Genomic DNA, 17898 nt, shown 5'->3' on the forward strand with positions numbered 1-17898 from the left:
CTGTACTTTTATTAGAAGATGGCGAATGAAGATTTACAGTTGGCTCAATATCTTTAATAAACCCCATTTGTTTCTGTACAAACAGAGGTTTTAAAATAGTTTAATGCTTAACAGAATTATTAGTGTTATGCAAGACCTCTTACTTCAGAAACATTCTGTGTTCCTTACTTTACATAATATAATTTAAATAAAATTGTTAGCCTACAACATTCTTCTTAAAGACAATTTTTTTTTTACTTGGTTATTTAACGGCATTGTATGAACTGCTGGGTTATTTGGCATCGATGGAAATGGTGTTAACGAGATGATATTTCGCGAGATAAGGCCGAGGATGCGCCATAGATTACCTGATATTCGTCTTACAGTTGAGGAAAACCTCGGAAGAAACCCAACCAGGTAATCAGCCCAACTGGGAGTCGAACCCATGCTCGAGCGAAGACAATCATAGAGCGAAATAATTAGTTACAGTATATTGCATTCATTATTGTGTTGCGCCTGTGACAGGAATCTTAGTTGAACATTGCCAAAGGAAAAAATCTTTGTTTAAAATATGTCATAGTTTACAAAATGTTATTTTTCTTAAGTCATAAAATCTGGTCACCCTACCATAGGAGTAAAGAACCAAAGATATTTTCCACAATGGACCAATCAATGTAATTTAGTAAAGTAATAGAATGATGAACAAGATTTACAATTTTTAATGTGGTTCAATTTACTATGTAAGTACTGTTTGCAAGGTTGAAAGATTTGTGCCTTATCTCGAGAGTAATTTAGTAATGTGTTGACTGAATAACAAATAATGACAATCCTAATTTATTTATCTTTCATTACAGTCATAAATTACTATTATTATTATTATTATTATTATTATTATTATTATTATTATTATTATTATTATTATTATTATTATTGCAAGATTTATGCCTTACCTCAAAAGTAATTTATGTAATTTATTGACTGAATAACAAATAATGACAATCCTAATTTATTTACTTTCGTTAGTCAGAAATTATTATTATTATTATTATTATTATTATTATTATTATTATTATTATTATTGTTATTATTATTATTTGTATGTTCAGTCTCAAGATCGTGAATTAAATGAATACAAGATACAAAATATATCATTATAATACTATTAAACCACGGTTTAATAGTGCACCATTGTATTTTCCCTACATACTATCCTTATTTTTCAATTGTCTTTCACTGTATTTACTTGAATACCAAACAATCCCAGATAAGATTCCTTAATTTTCAGACGTCAGGCTTTGCAAAGCTCTCCAAGCGAATGCCGGTGTAGTAACTATCCTATAATGAAGAGCCACAACTCGCTTCCTGTCCAATCCTGAAACCCTTCATTATATAATTTCGTACGTTGTGTCCATTTTCTGCGACAGCCTAGCCATCTGTCTCGGACTGTCCGACTATATTCTCCTCTGTTAAGAGGCAGGAAAGCTGTAACATTATGGAGCATGGGTAACTACCACTGATAAGAGGAAATACCCTTAAAACATATGCAGTGTCTTCATAACTTTGGGACACGCTGAAAACTAACGTATTTTAGTGTATCTTAAAACAGTTTTGTATTTACGTTACAGGATTGATCAAAGCCTGCTGTTTGGAGTAATTGGCAGATATATTAGGCTGTTACAGAAATTCGTCGTAACAAAGTTTTCATTTTTTATAGGGACACTCTGTATTTCATTCCATAAATCTGTTGCACTTTTCGCCTTTATTCAAACAATATAAGCATGAATTACCATAGCTTTGTATTCAGGTCATTAACAAAACAAAAATAATTTAAAGCTCATGTGAAAATTTTAACTATTTCATCAAAAATATATTTGAAAAAGTACATTTCAGTACACATATTCAAATTGCTTCCCTACTTCTATAATGCTTTTTTAAAAAATTATCTTTTGTGTGCACTCTTGTGATATTACGCAGTACTTGGGAAGAAATACATTTGCGTGCTTCCAAAATCCTGTTCTGTCTGTGTATCGCAGATCTTTGATTTTAATGTTCCCATAAAAAGAAATCTAATGTTGTCATATCTGGGGAGCATACTGACCATCTTATCCGTTGGTTCCAATCCATTCCTTGTTCAGATTTCACAAATAATTACTGCATTGTGTGCTGGCACACCATCCTACTGACAGAATATTTGTAGTCTGTCTTGAAGAGGTACTGTAGTTCAGATAAGAATTCAACTGAGAATTCTAAATATACAGAATGTGACAGCCGTTAAAGTAAAAGACTTATCACCAGGGAAAGGATTTATATGTAAATACATATTTACTTATAAAGCTAATATAATTTATATTTTGCATTATCTTTATGTTTCACAATGTGTAGGGTTGAAAAATCCTACTTTTATTTTCCATATTTTTCCATATTTTAGAGTTTAGTACATATTTTCGTTAATTTCCATATATTTTCCATATTTCATATAAAACAGTCCATATTATATTAGGTTTAACAATAAAACAAAACAAAATTCCATTAACTTTTAAAAATACATTTCAACAATAGAGATTTAAACACATGTTCAGTAATCCCTTTAACATCAGAGTTATTTGAAAATTAGCAGTCCTATCAACAATGGGAAAGTAAGTTACAAAACTGTATTAATTTAATTTAAAATTTTTAACAGACTTCAGTTGTGCAGCTCAACAGTTAAATGCCAGTCAGAGTACACATAGGTTCAGTTTTGTAAATCATACTATAAAGACGGTAAATATGCCAAAAGTACGTCATTCAGTCAATTTAAAATCAAAACTAACAAGTTACATTTCAGAATTTAAAGAAGATGGTTTATCAACTGACAATAAAATATTATTTTGTAATTTGTGTCAGTGTGCAGTATCATCTACACAAAAGTTCCTGGTGCAACAACACATTACAACTAGTAAACATCAGGCCAACAAACAACTAAATTCCAAGCAGAGACAATTGTTTTTAACACAACCAACAACATCGAATGTAAGATCTGAGTTTAACATCGACCTGTGCCGTTCTCTCATCTCTGCTGATATTCCTCTCTACAAACTAAAGAATAAGGTCTTCAGGGAATTCCTTGAAAAATATACTCAACATACAATCCCGGATGAGTCAACACTTAGGAAGACGTATGCTCCATCCATCTACGATGAGACAATACAGAAGATAAGAGATGAAATTAAAGATAGTTCAATTTGGGTTTCCATTGATGAGACTCCCGACAAAGAAGGTAGACTTGTTGGTAATGTAGTTATCGGTTTGTTAAGTGAACAATATTCTGAACGAATTCTTTTACATTGTGATGTTCTAGAAAAGTGCAATAACAAAACTATAGTTAAACTGTTCAACGAAGCTATGGGTATCCTGTGGCCAAAGGGTATTATGTACGATAATGTGTTATTCTTTATTAGCGATGCTGCCCCTTATATGGTCAAAGCTGGACAAGCATTATCTGTTGTATATCCTAAATTGACTCATTTTACTTGTGTGGCGCATGCATTTCATCGTGTGGCAGAAGTGGTCAGAGACAATTTCCCTAAAGTAGATTTGTTGATTTCATCAGTGAAAAAAGTATTTCTCAAAGCTCCCAGTAGAGTTAACGTGTTGAAAGAAATGTACCCTGAAATTCCATTGCCACCAAAGCCAATTTTAACTAGATGGGGTACATGGCTAGAAGCAGTTGAATATTATGCCGAACATATAGACTCTATTAACAATGTTCTCCTTGCATTGGACTCTGAAGATGCAGTCTCAATTGATACTGCGAAAACAGTTACCTGTGACATAAGTGTGAAGAATGACTTAGCTCACATTCAGCATACATTTTCATGCATCATAAAAACGCTCAAAAGTCTCCAAAATAGGCACCTTTCACTATCTGAAAGTTTTGAAATTATAAATAGTACTGTGGAACAACTGAATCGTGGTAGAGGTAAAGTTGCAGATGCAGTAAGAGCTAAGGTGGACACTGTACTTTCAAAAAACCCTGGATATGAAGAACTACAAAAGGTTGTTGCTGTGATGAGTGGTGAATCAACAGTGAAGATTAACTTGGACTTATCCCCAGCAGACATTGTGAAATTGAATTATGTACCAGTTACTTCTTGTGACGTCGAACGCTCTTTTAGTCAGTATAAATCTATCCTCAGAGACAATAGAAGAAGATTCACTTTTCAGCACTTGAAAGAAATGTTTGTAACCTATTGTTATGGTAACAGACAATAAAAATTGTGTTTTGTTGAAACTACATTGGAAGATAAGGTACGTCCATTATATTTTTTGTTTAGTTTGATTAAAATGTACCAATATTTAACGTACATAGTCATTTTTTTATAATTTTAAGTCCATATTTAATTCCATATTTTGGTAAAAATCCATATTTAATTCCATATTTTGGTAAAAATAACTACATATATATTTACATATTTCATATATTTTTAGTCCATATAAATCCGTTCCCTGCTTATCACTATCACATAGACCTATTTATATGTTGGTCGAATTTCTGTGACGTGATAATTTACACCATTAACATTCCTCATCCCAGTCTGCCGAGTTAGCTCTGTGGTAGTGCATTTGCCTACAGACTAGCCGAGATTTTCTACTTTGGGACTAGTAGAGGTGGCAATGCACAACTTCTGATCACTAGATTGTGCACCAATATGCCTGGATTAAATCCCAAATCCCAAATATAAGGCCTGATGACCTTAAGCTCCACCAGATTAAACAAATAAGTAATAATATAAAGAGAAGGCATATGTTACTGTTGATAGTGATTCGTTCGTTGGATGTGGATGTTAAACCTGGCAATCCCCTTGGTGCTATTCGATAGTATGCTATATGCCGGCACCAAGTTTCCCCCTCTCCCTTCCTCACTTTCATTATCATCCTTACCCATTCCCTACACCACACTTACACAAAACTTACACATACACTCATTCTAGTATATGACATAACTCTCCACAGATACACATCATACATAGCATGGCCCCCCCGAAGTGGTGTGCAACTTTAAAATGGTAGAGTTGCTCGATAATAATTGAATATATGAATTGAGACACAGGATCCGAATATCACCTATCTTGTTGCATAATCCAGTAAGAACTTGCAATGGCTTTGATTCTAGTAAATACAAGTTAACAGCTTTTCCTTATTCCTCATTGATAAACTAGCTGTAATAAGAATTTATATGTATTATATATAATAAATTCTATTATAAAATAATATAGGTAATAAGAGTATAAAATCGTGTATAAAATTTGTTTAATATCTATATACAATATACAGACATATGGTTTTACTTCTCATAGGAGATTTGTTTTTCATTTTCAGTACTATCAAATCATTACATATTTTAATTATTGATGGAAAGAACGTCTCAACTTTCATTATAAAGCCACTCTTGAGCCTAGACATTACAGATAATGAGGGCTTTATTATTTCATCAACCCATTTTATTTTTGAATACATAATATTCATCTAGATTTATTAATTATATGTTAATGGAAGTCATGGTTGGATCCAACCACTCAGAAGTAGTATGCTCATTGTTTAAACTCTTACCTTCGAAGATCTTTAGAAGATGAGTTACAGTCCTGCCATCTATCCGCAATATGCGGAACCCGAATCACGCAAGTGAAGTGGGATAGGTGTAGGACACACACACACACACATTACCCATCTCTGACTCCATACCTACTCTTAGGCCTATTGCTGTTAGGAATCACCAATTCAGTCACGAAGAATATGAAGTGACAATTCAAATGTCTGTTACTTTGGAAGCGAATGTGAGCCCGCTGTACAGAAATACAATTCAAAGAAGTAAGGTAAGTGCATGTTTATGCTATGCATGGCTTTATTTAGCATTTCTATTTTTTATAACAGATCTTCCATTACTGAACTCTCCTAGGTTTGCTGCATTAATCCTTCAGTATTGTTGTCTTTTTGACGTAGAATTCTTCTTTTCCAGCACCGAGTATGGGCACACATTCAGGGATCCATGATGAAATAAAAAATGGCAGAATTTCAAATGCTTGCTATAACAAAACTACGAGGCACAGCCGAATACTAATGTTAATAGTTGAGCCATGAACCAATGTAACTTGAATGGGCACTCCTAATGACGTCATCTCCCCTTGTTATTGTCATGAGGGTGCCGAAGTTGCATATAAAATTAACCATGCTGCGCTGCCCCTCTCAGTAATATCTCGGCATTAGAGCAGTTACAGACTTTTGCTACCTCTCGTTTAATTTGTAATCACGGGTTCGCAATATTAAAATAATAATAGACCTGTACGATACATTCTGTGTGAACAATAATGAAAAATTTGTTGTGAGCTGGGACTAATTTTTTAATGTTGCTTCCTGTTCGTTTAGTCAACTGTCTGAAGATAGGTTTGAACCTCGTACTTGGCACCAATAAGACATCACTCTTGAGGTAACTAAGCCAGGAGATAATGGGATATGGTGGCGAGTTCCTTTTCCCCTCCATTGCATACATCATTGATTAGTAACATATTATACACTAATCAGACTTCAGATGTATACAAACAATTGTTCTTCCTATGACACATATCATCAAGTGAGATGTAACTACCTGACAATAGATGTACATATCAGTCAGTCGCTTCATATCAAGAGAAAATATATTACATCCCTTCATCAATTAATTGTCATATGATGGATCATACTCTTTATTTCTAAGCCGAAATAAAAACAAAACATTCTAACCAACAAAACTGTAATTTTATTCCCAAAACTGGGTGACATTCTACGTGCCAGTGTATTCCCAATACAGCATAGAATTTATCTTGATGAATATTCTTTCATCCATTTTGTAAATATGTTTAATTCCTCTGAGTACAGTTAGGCCCTAATTCTCGATTATCTGAAAAATGAAATATCACTGTTAAAATAAGGTCACAATTAATCCAAAACTTATTAAAATGAGCTGTTTTATACAATAAAATTAATTTTAACAATGAGCATATTCTAGAGATATTTTAACGTTGTCTTTACTTTTATTACCAACACCCACACACACCTCTACCATCAAAATATAAAACTTCAAATTTCGGAATATGGATCTAATTTGTATGATGTGCGGACATTTTTGTTTTTCTCTTAGTTACGTACATGGGATTACAATATGTGAACGTAAACAATCTCGGCTGTATTGACGAACTGGCAGCTATTGCGCCTTATTTGCACTGCTAGGCAGACAATATTACTCTGCACCACTTATGAGGAAACTAGAAACTAAATTAATTAAGAACTTCAAGGTAATTCTTTCTTACTGGCATTGGCCTCAGGACATACAAAAACTGATTAAAAAAAAAAGACATTTATAACTTTCTTCATGTTCAGTATTCGATTTCGAAATAAATTTGGTAACATTTATATTTTTAAAGCTTTATAAATGAACAATTCTTGTTACTGAATGCATTTATATTTATTGCAGAACAGTTCATTTCGTGAAGCAGTATGTAAACTGCAGTCTGAAGTATTGCATGTAAGAGCAAGGAGTAAAGATGTAGAGAAACTTGAGGCAGAAAATGCAACACTGCGATCCAAATTGTTGGAGCTTGAGGAACAGAATGATATTCTAGAGAAAGAGGTAACTGATGCAGAAGAAATATCATACAATTGAAAATAATCACCTGTTTGTATAACTCCTAAGGGTCCATAAGTGAGATGTGCAAGAAAATTTATTTGAGCTTCACTATTTTTTTTTTGTAATGTGTCATAGTTGAAAAAAATTGAGTGTCGGTGATTTACGAGAATCTTGGACTGCATATAACGTACTGCATATGTTGCTATCAATATATTTAATTGGTATATTGTATTTTTAGTCTAAGGGAAATACTCGTCTTTTACGAAAAAAAAAATTTTTAAGGGCGTTTTTGTAAAAAACGAGTACCAGTACCAGTATTTTTCTCTAGACCAAAAATATACTATACCAGCAATGGCTTTATTGCCAACTCAGTATTAAATAATAATAACAATAATATACAGTATCGAGGTGTACAGGTAGATAGTGTAATGATCCTTTCCCAAATCCTACTGAAAAAGAAGCCTCAAGACTGCTAGCACATAATTTAAGACACTCAAAAGACATGTCTGCTGTGATATTATTGGCTTTTCTTTCCTTCACCCTTCCATCTAAACAATCTCTCATTGACGCAAGTCGGCCTGGACAGCATAGTCGATATAGCACTGGCCTTCTGTGCTCAAGGTTGCGGATTCGATCCCTGCCCAGGTTGATGCCATTTAAGTGTGTTTAAATGTGACAGGCTCATGTCAGCAGATTTACTGGCATGTAAAACAACTCCTGTGGGACAAAATTCCGTCACATCGGCAATGCTGATATAACCTCAGCAGTTGCAAGCGTCGTTAAATAAACCATAATATAATTTTTTTGAAGTAAGTTTTCTAAGTAATGCCTTGTTTTCAGACATTCTTGTGTAAAATGGTTCGTTTTGTAATGGCGTGTGATTTAACAGACTTCATTTCGATTCTGTAGCGTATTTATTTAATTTTTCTACTGTAACACTTGAACAAAACATCATATCACTTTAAAAAGTAAAATAAGCACACTCAGCACCATGGTAGTGCCTGGCTCTCAGGATTTACGATCTTTAACATTCCACTCATTTTTACGTGTATTGTATAAAGCATGCAAACAATGATAATTTATTGCATCATGAGAACTAACCTGTGTTATAAGAGTTGCTCTAAGTGGTGGCCATCTTGATTTACACATGCCTGACATTTTGTCATGAAATTTTCATTAACACGCAAACGTTCATGTTCAGTAATTCTGGTAATTTCCGTTCTTATATTGCTTTTCAGTTCATCTGTGGTGTGTGGATTACTTCTATAGACTCGATTTTTCAGGGATCCCCACAAGTACTAATATCGCATGGTAAGGTCTGGCGAACGTGCAGGTCATAAACCTTTAGAAATAATTCTATAATTTAAAACCTCCCTTACATTGTTCAAAGAATTGTCTGGTTCAAGAAGTAGGCGTTTCAAAAGGATCAGGCCACGCGTAAACTAAAATTTTAAAACAAAACTGTACATGGTGAGTAGTACAGGAATTACTGCCACTTGGCAATGTAAGTCGAGTGAATTTCTGTAATTGGCCTTTATAAAATATTGGTAACAGTTTGGTTGATCCAGAGTTAATTATTTTCTCTGACAAGGCGTGGTTTTATTTACACAGTTGTGTCTGTACACAAAACAACAGAATTCATGAAGTTTTCTTACATGATCCAGACATTGGTGTATGGTGTGCTGTGCCCCAAGCTACATGACGGATAGCTCCGAGGTATGACGTAAAGCCCTGAGATGCATGGCAGGGTTAGAGTGGGTTAAATGAAGAGATAGCTAAGTGACAAGAGGCCAATGATTATGACAAGTTTAGAGTGGATTATATGAAGGGATAACTTTAATATGACTATATGCAGGGTTGCAGTGTTGCGTATTCAGAGAATTGTTTTGTTTTTCTTTTATTTGACAATGTTTGTACATTGGTACTATCAATTGTGCTTAAATAATTAACATTACAATATGAAGGGTACATGGGAATAACGATCAAGGTCCATTTTAGAAAGTTTCGAGAAAAACGAATTTTAAAGTTTAATCACTTAATACTTTCTTATGTGTGTATTTAATAGAAATTGACGTAGTGGAATGTCAAGAACGATTATTTTTTATTACTAGCTGGACCACATGATAGTACTTCCTTTCCACTATAATATGGCATTATTAACTCAATTTCGATTTTTGATAGACCTTGATCGTTTTTCCCGTGTACCCTTCATATATGAGACTTGTGGAGAGGGTGACATTCATTAACGTTCCTCAAAGCATCAATAAATCAGTGTGTCTTTTCCTCTTTCTTTACGTTTGCAGTCTATTAACAATTTTTCAGGATATTAAACTATAATATTTTGTTCTAGAACAAACTTACTATTGAAATATTGGTTTTAATCTCTTAAAATTCGGAGTGTTTGAAATTCTCTAATAACAACAGCTCTTATAAGCATCACATTATAAGTCTGATGGAATGTCCACATCAGTATATACCTAATAAAAGGGACGCATGCTGAGGCTATCCAAATAGACTCTTTGATTGCATTGCACTTTACTCACAATTAACATTAATTAATTGTTTATACACTTTTCTCCGAGAGGAAAGTAACGGTGATAGAAGGCTTCAGGCTAAATTCGTTGGTCATTTCTCATCCACATTAAATAACTCTGCAGTTGCAAGCGTCATTAAATAAAAAAACATTTGCTACTACCACCAAAACACCAACAAGAAAAACCCATAAACGAAGAGATGACCTTCGTACTGATTTATATTATGTACGAAATAATAACATCCGCAAGGTACCAGTACACATTTTTTTATTGCTTACATGTTCTACTTACTATTCATTATACGCTTACCGGTATGTAATTTTTCTATTTTATACCAATTTTGTTGTTATTTTCTGTACTAAGATTATTAAGAACGATGAAGATTATCCAGATTTGTTTCCTGTATTTCTTAAAATAATGTTTATGATCCATGTTAATTGTCACTTCTCTTTATTTACATAAACAGTAATGCATAATGAAGTAGATAACACAAAAAATTATCTCTGTGCATAATCCAAGCTATGTTCACAATTGTTTGAAGTGATTTATTAAAGAATATAATATTCAAGACCAATTTAGAAATATGTTAAACGAATTATCCTTGTACCAAAAACAAGGGTTCTAGGGTGGAAAAAGTTAGTGACAAACTGGTTTATTGGTTCTGGAAACGTGTATATCCGTTAAGATACGGAAATATTTGTTAGTAAAAGAGGGGAGAAGTGAAATGTGAAGTGAATGTCATAATGGCTTGTCTGCATGCAAACTATGTAACATAATTATTTAATGTGTAGCTGTCTAAAATGGACGACTCGTTCGAACAGCTCCTACACGATTACCAGTGTAGGATGGATTCTCTGCTGTCGCTGGAGGAGGAACTCTCGAAAGTCACGCTTAGTCACAACGAGATGTGCGTGCAACCCTGCAACGTGGCGAAGAGACTGAGCGTCTGGCTGCAAGAACAGCGCGAAAACAGCAAAAACCTGGGGAAGCTTCTGGAGGAGAAGGAGGCCACGATTCAGAAGCTCGAGGAGAATGAAAAGTATGTAATATTGCAGGTACATTCTTGTAGAACATTACTACTTCCAAATGAGGCGTCAGGTTCCAAAATATTCATTTCCAGTTTCTATGATTTTCCATAAACTTTTTTTTTTTTTACTTTTTCCACAGTCTACTTAAACCTGTGTGCTAAAAAAAAGAATAAAAGAAGGAGAAAATCATTCTGCAAATTTGCATCCTTCACACTTTAAGAATTATAAAAAAATAAAATTAATAATAATTGGGATACAATGTTGATTGAAACCATAAATTGAACAATGCAGGTTCTGGAACTGCAATTCAGGGATTTGAAGTTATTTGGAACCAAAATAAATAATTAGTCTTCTCTCTTCAGAAAAATCTAGGCCTACTTAGGCCTGTATGTTTCTCATTGGCGAGGCTCAGGTGTAAATAGACTGAAAAAATCTGCTTACCTTATATCTTTTTATACAGCAGATGTTTCTCGGCTTTTCTATCCAAATATTTTTTGTGACACAGATCCCACAAGAAGATGATGACCACTCATTTTCATCCCCAAACAGAGTACAGATCTAACAATATAACTTATTTGTCTCAGAGCACCTTGTTAGCCAAGGATATTTCTTATATCACGAAAATTGAAAATTTCTATTTTGTCTTCCTCCATCCGCTATTTTAATATGTAAATGTGGTGTCGATCTCCTATCTTTGTAAGAACATTCTGTTTCATATGTCTAACTAATACAGCGTCTCATAACACTTGTTATGAGTGACTAGTTGGCCGGGATCCGACGGAATAAGCGCTGTCTTAAATCAATTCGTGATTTACGCATATCATAATGAGTGCACCTCAGCACATGTGTGGACTTCGGTCCTATGTTCATAGACATCTATGACGTAGTGCAGAGGGCGGCCACTAGAGGGAATCCAAGAGTTGGAACTCAATCAGAGACAATTCTGTTCGATGCCGGGGTTGTATCCGGTGTGGCTTAGTGGATAAAGCATCAGCACGTAGAGCTGAAAACCCGGGTTCAAGTCCTGGCGCCGGAGAGAATTTTTCTCCGTTCTAATACTCTTTCATCGTAAGTATTTTAAAGCTATTTTGGTATTTAATTACAATTAATCATTTTGTGTGCGAGAAATATCGGACAGCAAGAGAGTTTAAGGCTTTATTGCCAAGAATTCAGCATTAGTTAACAACAATGTCAACAACAATTAATCGTTGTGAATACATTCTGATTCGTTGCGTAGCAAATACTGAAATAATGTTGAAATTTCTCTTTACTTTTCTCTTGTTTCGCCTCATTGGCGAGGCTCAGGTGTAAATAGACTGAAAAAATCTGCTTACCTTATATCTTTTTATACAGCAGATGTTTCTCGGCTTTTCTATCCAAATATTTTTTGTGACACAGATCCCACAAGAAGATGATGACCACTCATTTTCATCCCCAAACAGAGTACAGATCTAACAATATAACTTATTTGTCTCAGAGCACCTTGTTAGCCAAGGATATTTCTTATATCACGAAAATTGAAAATTTCTATTTTGTCTTCCTCCATCCGCTATTTTAATATGTAAATGTGGTGTCGATCTCCTATCTTTGTAAGAACATTCTGTTTCATATGTCTAACTAATACAGCGTCTCATTCAATTCTACAAATAAATAATGACTTCAATGTTCTCTCAGTATGAATCATTTTACACAAAATTAATATGTAACACACACAAGCATGCACTTTTGATTAAACTAACGCTCAACAACACAGCCCATTCATAGAACACCAATATAGCACGATGTATTATTGTGACGGTAGGCTACAAGGCTAGCCTAGTTTAGCATGGAGATATAGCAAATCGATACCCCCTCCAGCTTACAAGTTAAGGTCATAGCCATGCCTTTAGATGCTTGTGGCCACAAGTCTCGCCTCACGGGAACTTTTTGATGCAACCCGCAATATACCATTGCTCTTTAGCGGCACCAGGCTGCTGCAACCTGCAACATAGTAAAAAGTATAGAAATAAAATAACTTTTATTATAGAACATGCATACCGATAATGATCAATTTATTTTATATACACAACCACCAAAACAAACCTTCCACGAAATTATAGGGGTTCTACCAATCCCCTACCATCTTTTTAAATTATATTACCTACGAAGTTTTCCCTCCCTGTTTCCTAACAAAGATAACATGTTTTTGTTAGAACAGATTCAAAGAGGGGTCCACACCTGTGGAGTAACGGTCAGCGCGTCTGGCTGTGAAACCAGGTGACCCGGGTTCGAATCCCGGTCGGGGCAAGGTTTTTTCCGGGGTTTTCCCTCAACCCAATACGAACAAATGCTGGGTAACTTTTGGTGCTGGACTCCGGACTCATTTCACCTGCATTATCACCTTCAAATCATTCAGATGCTAAATAACCTAGATGTTGATACAGCGTCGTAAAATAACCCAATAAAATAAAAAAAAAATTTCAAAGAGGGAATGAGAATCAGATGAATCAGTCTGTCTGCTTTTCGTTCATTGTTGGGATCAATTAGAACAGCTGAGATGTCATGTCGTACTTCGTAGACATATATCATTTATACACGCCTGATATCTCTCTGAATGTTCGATTGTCCTTTAAGCCTAACTCCAAACTACGTGATTCAGAATCAGAATGGAGGCTACATCCTTAGGCCAAGGCAAATCTAGCCAGATACATCATAACGTTACATGCATTCTTTCACCTTCCACAATGACCTAATCAATACAAGTAGACGTAGTGTTTTACAACCTTTTTATTTGTCTTAAGTTTGAAGACCATGAAACAAGTTTAATAAATAGTTAAAAGACATGAAACGGGTGAATGGATAAAAATTTCTACGCATTCGCTCTTAAAATTTAGTGGAGATTCGAAATATGTAGGCTAAATATTAAAACAGGGTCCATTAAAAAAAAAATAAAGTTTACTGACACGCATTGTGCCTGAATAACTAACTTTTTTCGAACGCTGGCATCATGTTGTGTGGTTTATCTCCAACAGCTTTTGTATAAAACTTTTTTTTTTTGTAAGATTAAAATGTAAGATGTTATGAATAATATTCCATATGTAATGAAGACTATATCAAATTAAACAAGCCGGAGAATTTTATGTAAAATAAATATAGAAATATAAGCAGGGAATAATAAATAAAATTTGAGGAAGTTATAATTTACAACTTTTATTTCACAAGAGACTAGTTTTTTACAGTAACACTATTTCTCAGCAACAAAGATTTTCAAACTTTTAGACCCCGACTACTGCTGACGTCTTGTGACAAAGAATTACAGGATTGGGCCGAAGAGGCAGAGTAGAGAGATGTTTGATAGTAGGGTATGCTGTGAGCGTATATCACTTTGTGGTGGGAAGCTAGGAGTAGAGTGTTGGTAGAAATGATAGAACCCGAGAAGAGAAATATTGGAGAGCAAGAACGCTAATGGCTTCGTTGCCAAAGCCCGGCATTAAATAACAACAACAACAACAATAGAACCCGAGAAAAACTCTTACTACAATGTTGGCTTTGTCTGTCATAATTAGAATGCCACCAGCATCACCGGAATTTGAACTCGGGACCAAAGTCGTCATAAGCCAGCGCTCTGCCAACAGAGCTACTCAGGCGGATCCCATACTGTTTGACATTAAACTAAGTCGTTATGGTGAACAAGCATATAGGCCTAAGTAAATGACCTGTACCATGACAGTGCACCAAGTGGTTTGTGGTGGAATTTGAGCCAGAAGTCGTTGCTTTATAAAGCCAAATTATTAATATGTTATAATATGTACAGAGTGCCTTGCAATCAAGTAAAGAAACTGGTAGCAGTAGTTTGGAAGCTGAAGCAAATTTTTTTTCAGACAACATGGAGCTGACAATTCTTCATTATCTCACTACATGATAATGAAATTGTATTTTCATAGTAAAAAAAAAGACTGGTAAGGGAAACACTAGAATTTTATTGTTTATTAAATTACAAGAATTACTGTTAAAAATATCCTCCACTCACCTGCAAAACTCACAGCGGTACACTATGGATTTCTACCATCCCTGGAATACCACGAATTGTTTGTGCTGCTGCAGTGACTGTAACTGAGACCCTTCTCGTCGCTGACGGCTTTGTGAAAAAAAAATTTCCCAATGGCCCCACAAAAAGAAATCCAGCAGGTAAGATCTATTGTTCTTGGTGGCCAACAACCGATCCAGAATGACCAGTCTATGACCAGAGAGGCAGCATTCAGAAAATGACGAAAACTAATGCACCAATGCAAGACCATACCCTCAAGCAAGAAAGAAAGTGTTTCCTGGAGAAAGTTGAGGTAAATCTCTTCATTCAAGCGCGGTAGTAGGAAGATGACTAACCGCTGATGCAGATATAAGCTTACCAACTGACTGATGGCTGCCACAGTGCTCGCGCAAGTATTGGTTCTTACTTTTAAGCACTGTGCTAACAACGTGGTCGTCTCATAGCCTATCCCACATTCCCTAAAAAAACGATTTGCCTTGGCCTCCAACTACACCTCCTAGTTTGTGTATTGAATTCTGAAACGTACTGTATTAATCCGTTGGAACTTTTTGCAGGATACGAATTGAATTGGTCATTAAGTTGCGTCAGGATATTTCTATTTTAAAGAAGTCACTCGAGGAAAGTAAACGCAGAGAGTCGGAGCTGACATCCAAGTCCAGCAGTGTGAGCAGCCTACACTCGAGGAGCAAGGCGGTAGTGTGGGAACAGGAGACCACGGTGGAAGAAGAGCAGCTGGATGAGGTGCCAGTGAGGGCTTCAGATGCTGCTTCGTACGTTACACGATGCAACGTAAGTCTAAACGGTTTAACCAAAGTACAGAGCGGCTAGTAGCTGTCAGCTTCAAATATCAACTTGTGCACTATTTTTGATACAAAATGGTTCCTGCTCCATCTTCAAACTTAAAGATACAGCGAAAAGAATTCATTCATGTATAGAGTGCTGCAAACTCAGCATTCTCCTATCTTCCCTTTTTTACGCCTTCCTCATAGTCTCTGCATATGGTCCATATATCTTAATGTCATCTATTATCTGATATCTTCTTCTGAGCCTAACTTTTCTCCCATTCATCATTTCTTCCAGTATATCCTTCAGTATCTGTTCATTTCACACACTCCATTCTTCTCTGTATCCACATTTCAGATGCTTTTAGTCGTTTCTCTTCACTTCGTCGTAATGTCCATGTTTCTGCTCCATTCAATGCCACACTCCACACAAAGCACTTCACTACTCTCTTCCTTAGTTCTTTATCCAGAGGTCCGCAGAAGATGCTTCTTTTTCTATTAAACGCTTCCTTTGCCATTGCTATCCTCGTTTTGTCTTCCTGACAGCAGCTCATGTTGTAGTATATGATATTTCATGGCCAGACATTGCGATATGGAGGATACGCATAACACTCCGTTTGCTCCATCCCTTTGACTTTGGTTTTCGAGGACTGGACTCGGAACAGATGCTTGCACTTAGGTTCATCGTGCACCCTGTTTTTGCGGTGATTGTTCAAGTCCTACAAGATGCCTGGGTGGCAATCGTGAATCCGATGCAGAGCCATGTCTCATCCTCAGATAACGTAAAGAACGCATTTCTAGGTGCTAAAAAAAAAGAGATTTAGGACTTTTAGGAGTTTATATAAAATTAACGATTTATTGATAATTTTAATTTTAGTAAATATTCCATTTTAGGTGGAGTTTATGTACAAAGAACTGGTGCTGGCAATGAGTGCTACTGAACTGAAGACTCAAATTCTACCAGTGAATGAGACTGAATACTGATTGGTCGATTTCGTTTTGCATAACAGGGGGTGCACTGACGTGAAAACTTATTTGTAAGCTCTCGCCTAACCTACTATCCCTTTTATGCTATGTTGGACTTTTCCAAACAAACTTCGTTTCCACGAAATTAGGTACAATCTTCTTCCCTCCACTTCTAAAACCAATATGGAACAAACTTGCCAGACCGGTGCTTGTCTGTAAGACTTTTTTTTTAAATAGCATTTTTGTAGTTTTTTGGGCATTTTTACTTTTTTAGCACAAAATCTGTGCTTCAGTGGCTAGTCATGATAATATCTTTGAAAAATATTGGAGTGCAAGAGGTCAAATGACTTTATTGTCAAACGCCTGGCATTAGAAAACAACAACAACTTTTTTAGCACAGTCCGCCGAGTTAGTTCTGCGGTAGCGTGTCTGCCTACAGACTAGCCAGCCCGGGTTCGCTTCCTGGTGGGATCAGAAATTCTCATGTAAAATTTCTACCTCTGGACTAGGAGAGATGGCAGTGCACAACTTCTAATCACTAAATTGTGCACCAATATGCCTGGGTTAAATTCCAAATCTCTCTGCAGTGCATATGAAGAAAAGGCACATGTCACTGTTGATAGTGATTCATCCATCAGATGGGGACATTAAACCTGGCAGCCCCCTTGGTGCTATTCGACAGGAGTAGGTTATATGCCAGCACCAGGTTTCCCTTCCTCCCTTCATCACCATCCTCACCCATTCCCTACACTACACTTACACTCACCCTAGTACACGACATAACTCTTCACAGACACACATCACGCATAACGTGGCCCGCCAAAGTGGTGTGCAACTTGCAACTTATTTTTGAGTACGTAATCATCTAGATTTATTAATTATATGTTAATGGAAGTCATGGTTGGATCCAACCAATCAGAAGGAGTATACGATGAAAGAGTAA

General features: G+C 35.6%; 1 protein-coding gene across 12 annotated transcripts in view; it reads left to right on the plus strand.

The window, feature by feature from the left end:
- The window catches only part of LOC138716307 (uncharacterized), a 113466-nt gene that overhangs the window by 87122 nt on the left and 8446 nt on the right, over positions 1–17898 (plus strand). For 7 of the 12 annotated variants that reach the window (XM_069849253.1, XM_069849244.1, XM_069849248.1 and 4 more), the window contains 3 exons: positions 7466–7621; positions 10944–11191; positions 15762–15996. In XM_069849253.1, coding sequence (XP_069705354.1) covers positions 7466–7621; positions 10944–11191; positions 15762–15996 — 639 coding nt within the window. The remainder of the gene's footprint in view (positions 1–7465; positions 7622–10943; positions 11192–15761; positions 15997–17898) is intronic. The other 5 variants (XR_011336633.1, XM_069849245.1, XM_069849251.1 and 2 more) reach the window with 5 other exon arrangements.

This window comes from Periplaneta americana, chromosome 16 (assembly GCF_040183065.1).
Source record: "Periplaneta americana isolate PAMFEO1 chromosome 16, P.americana_PAMFEO1_priV1, whole genome shotgun sequence".
NCBI lineage: Eukaryota > Metazoa > Arthropoda > Insecta > Blattodea > Blattidae > Periplaneta > Periplaneta americana.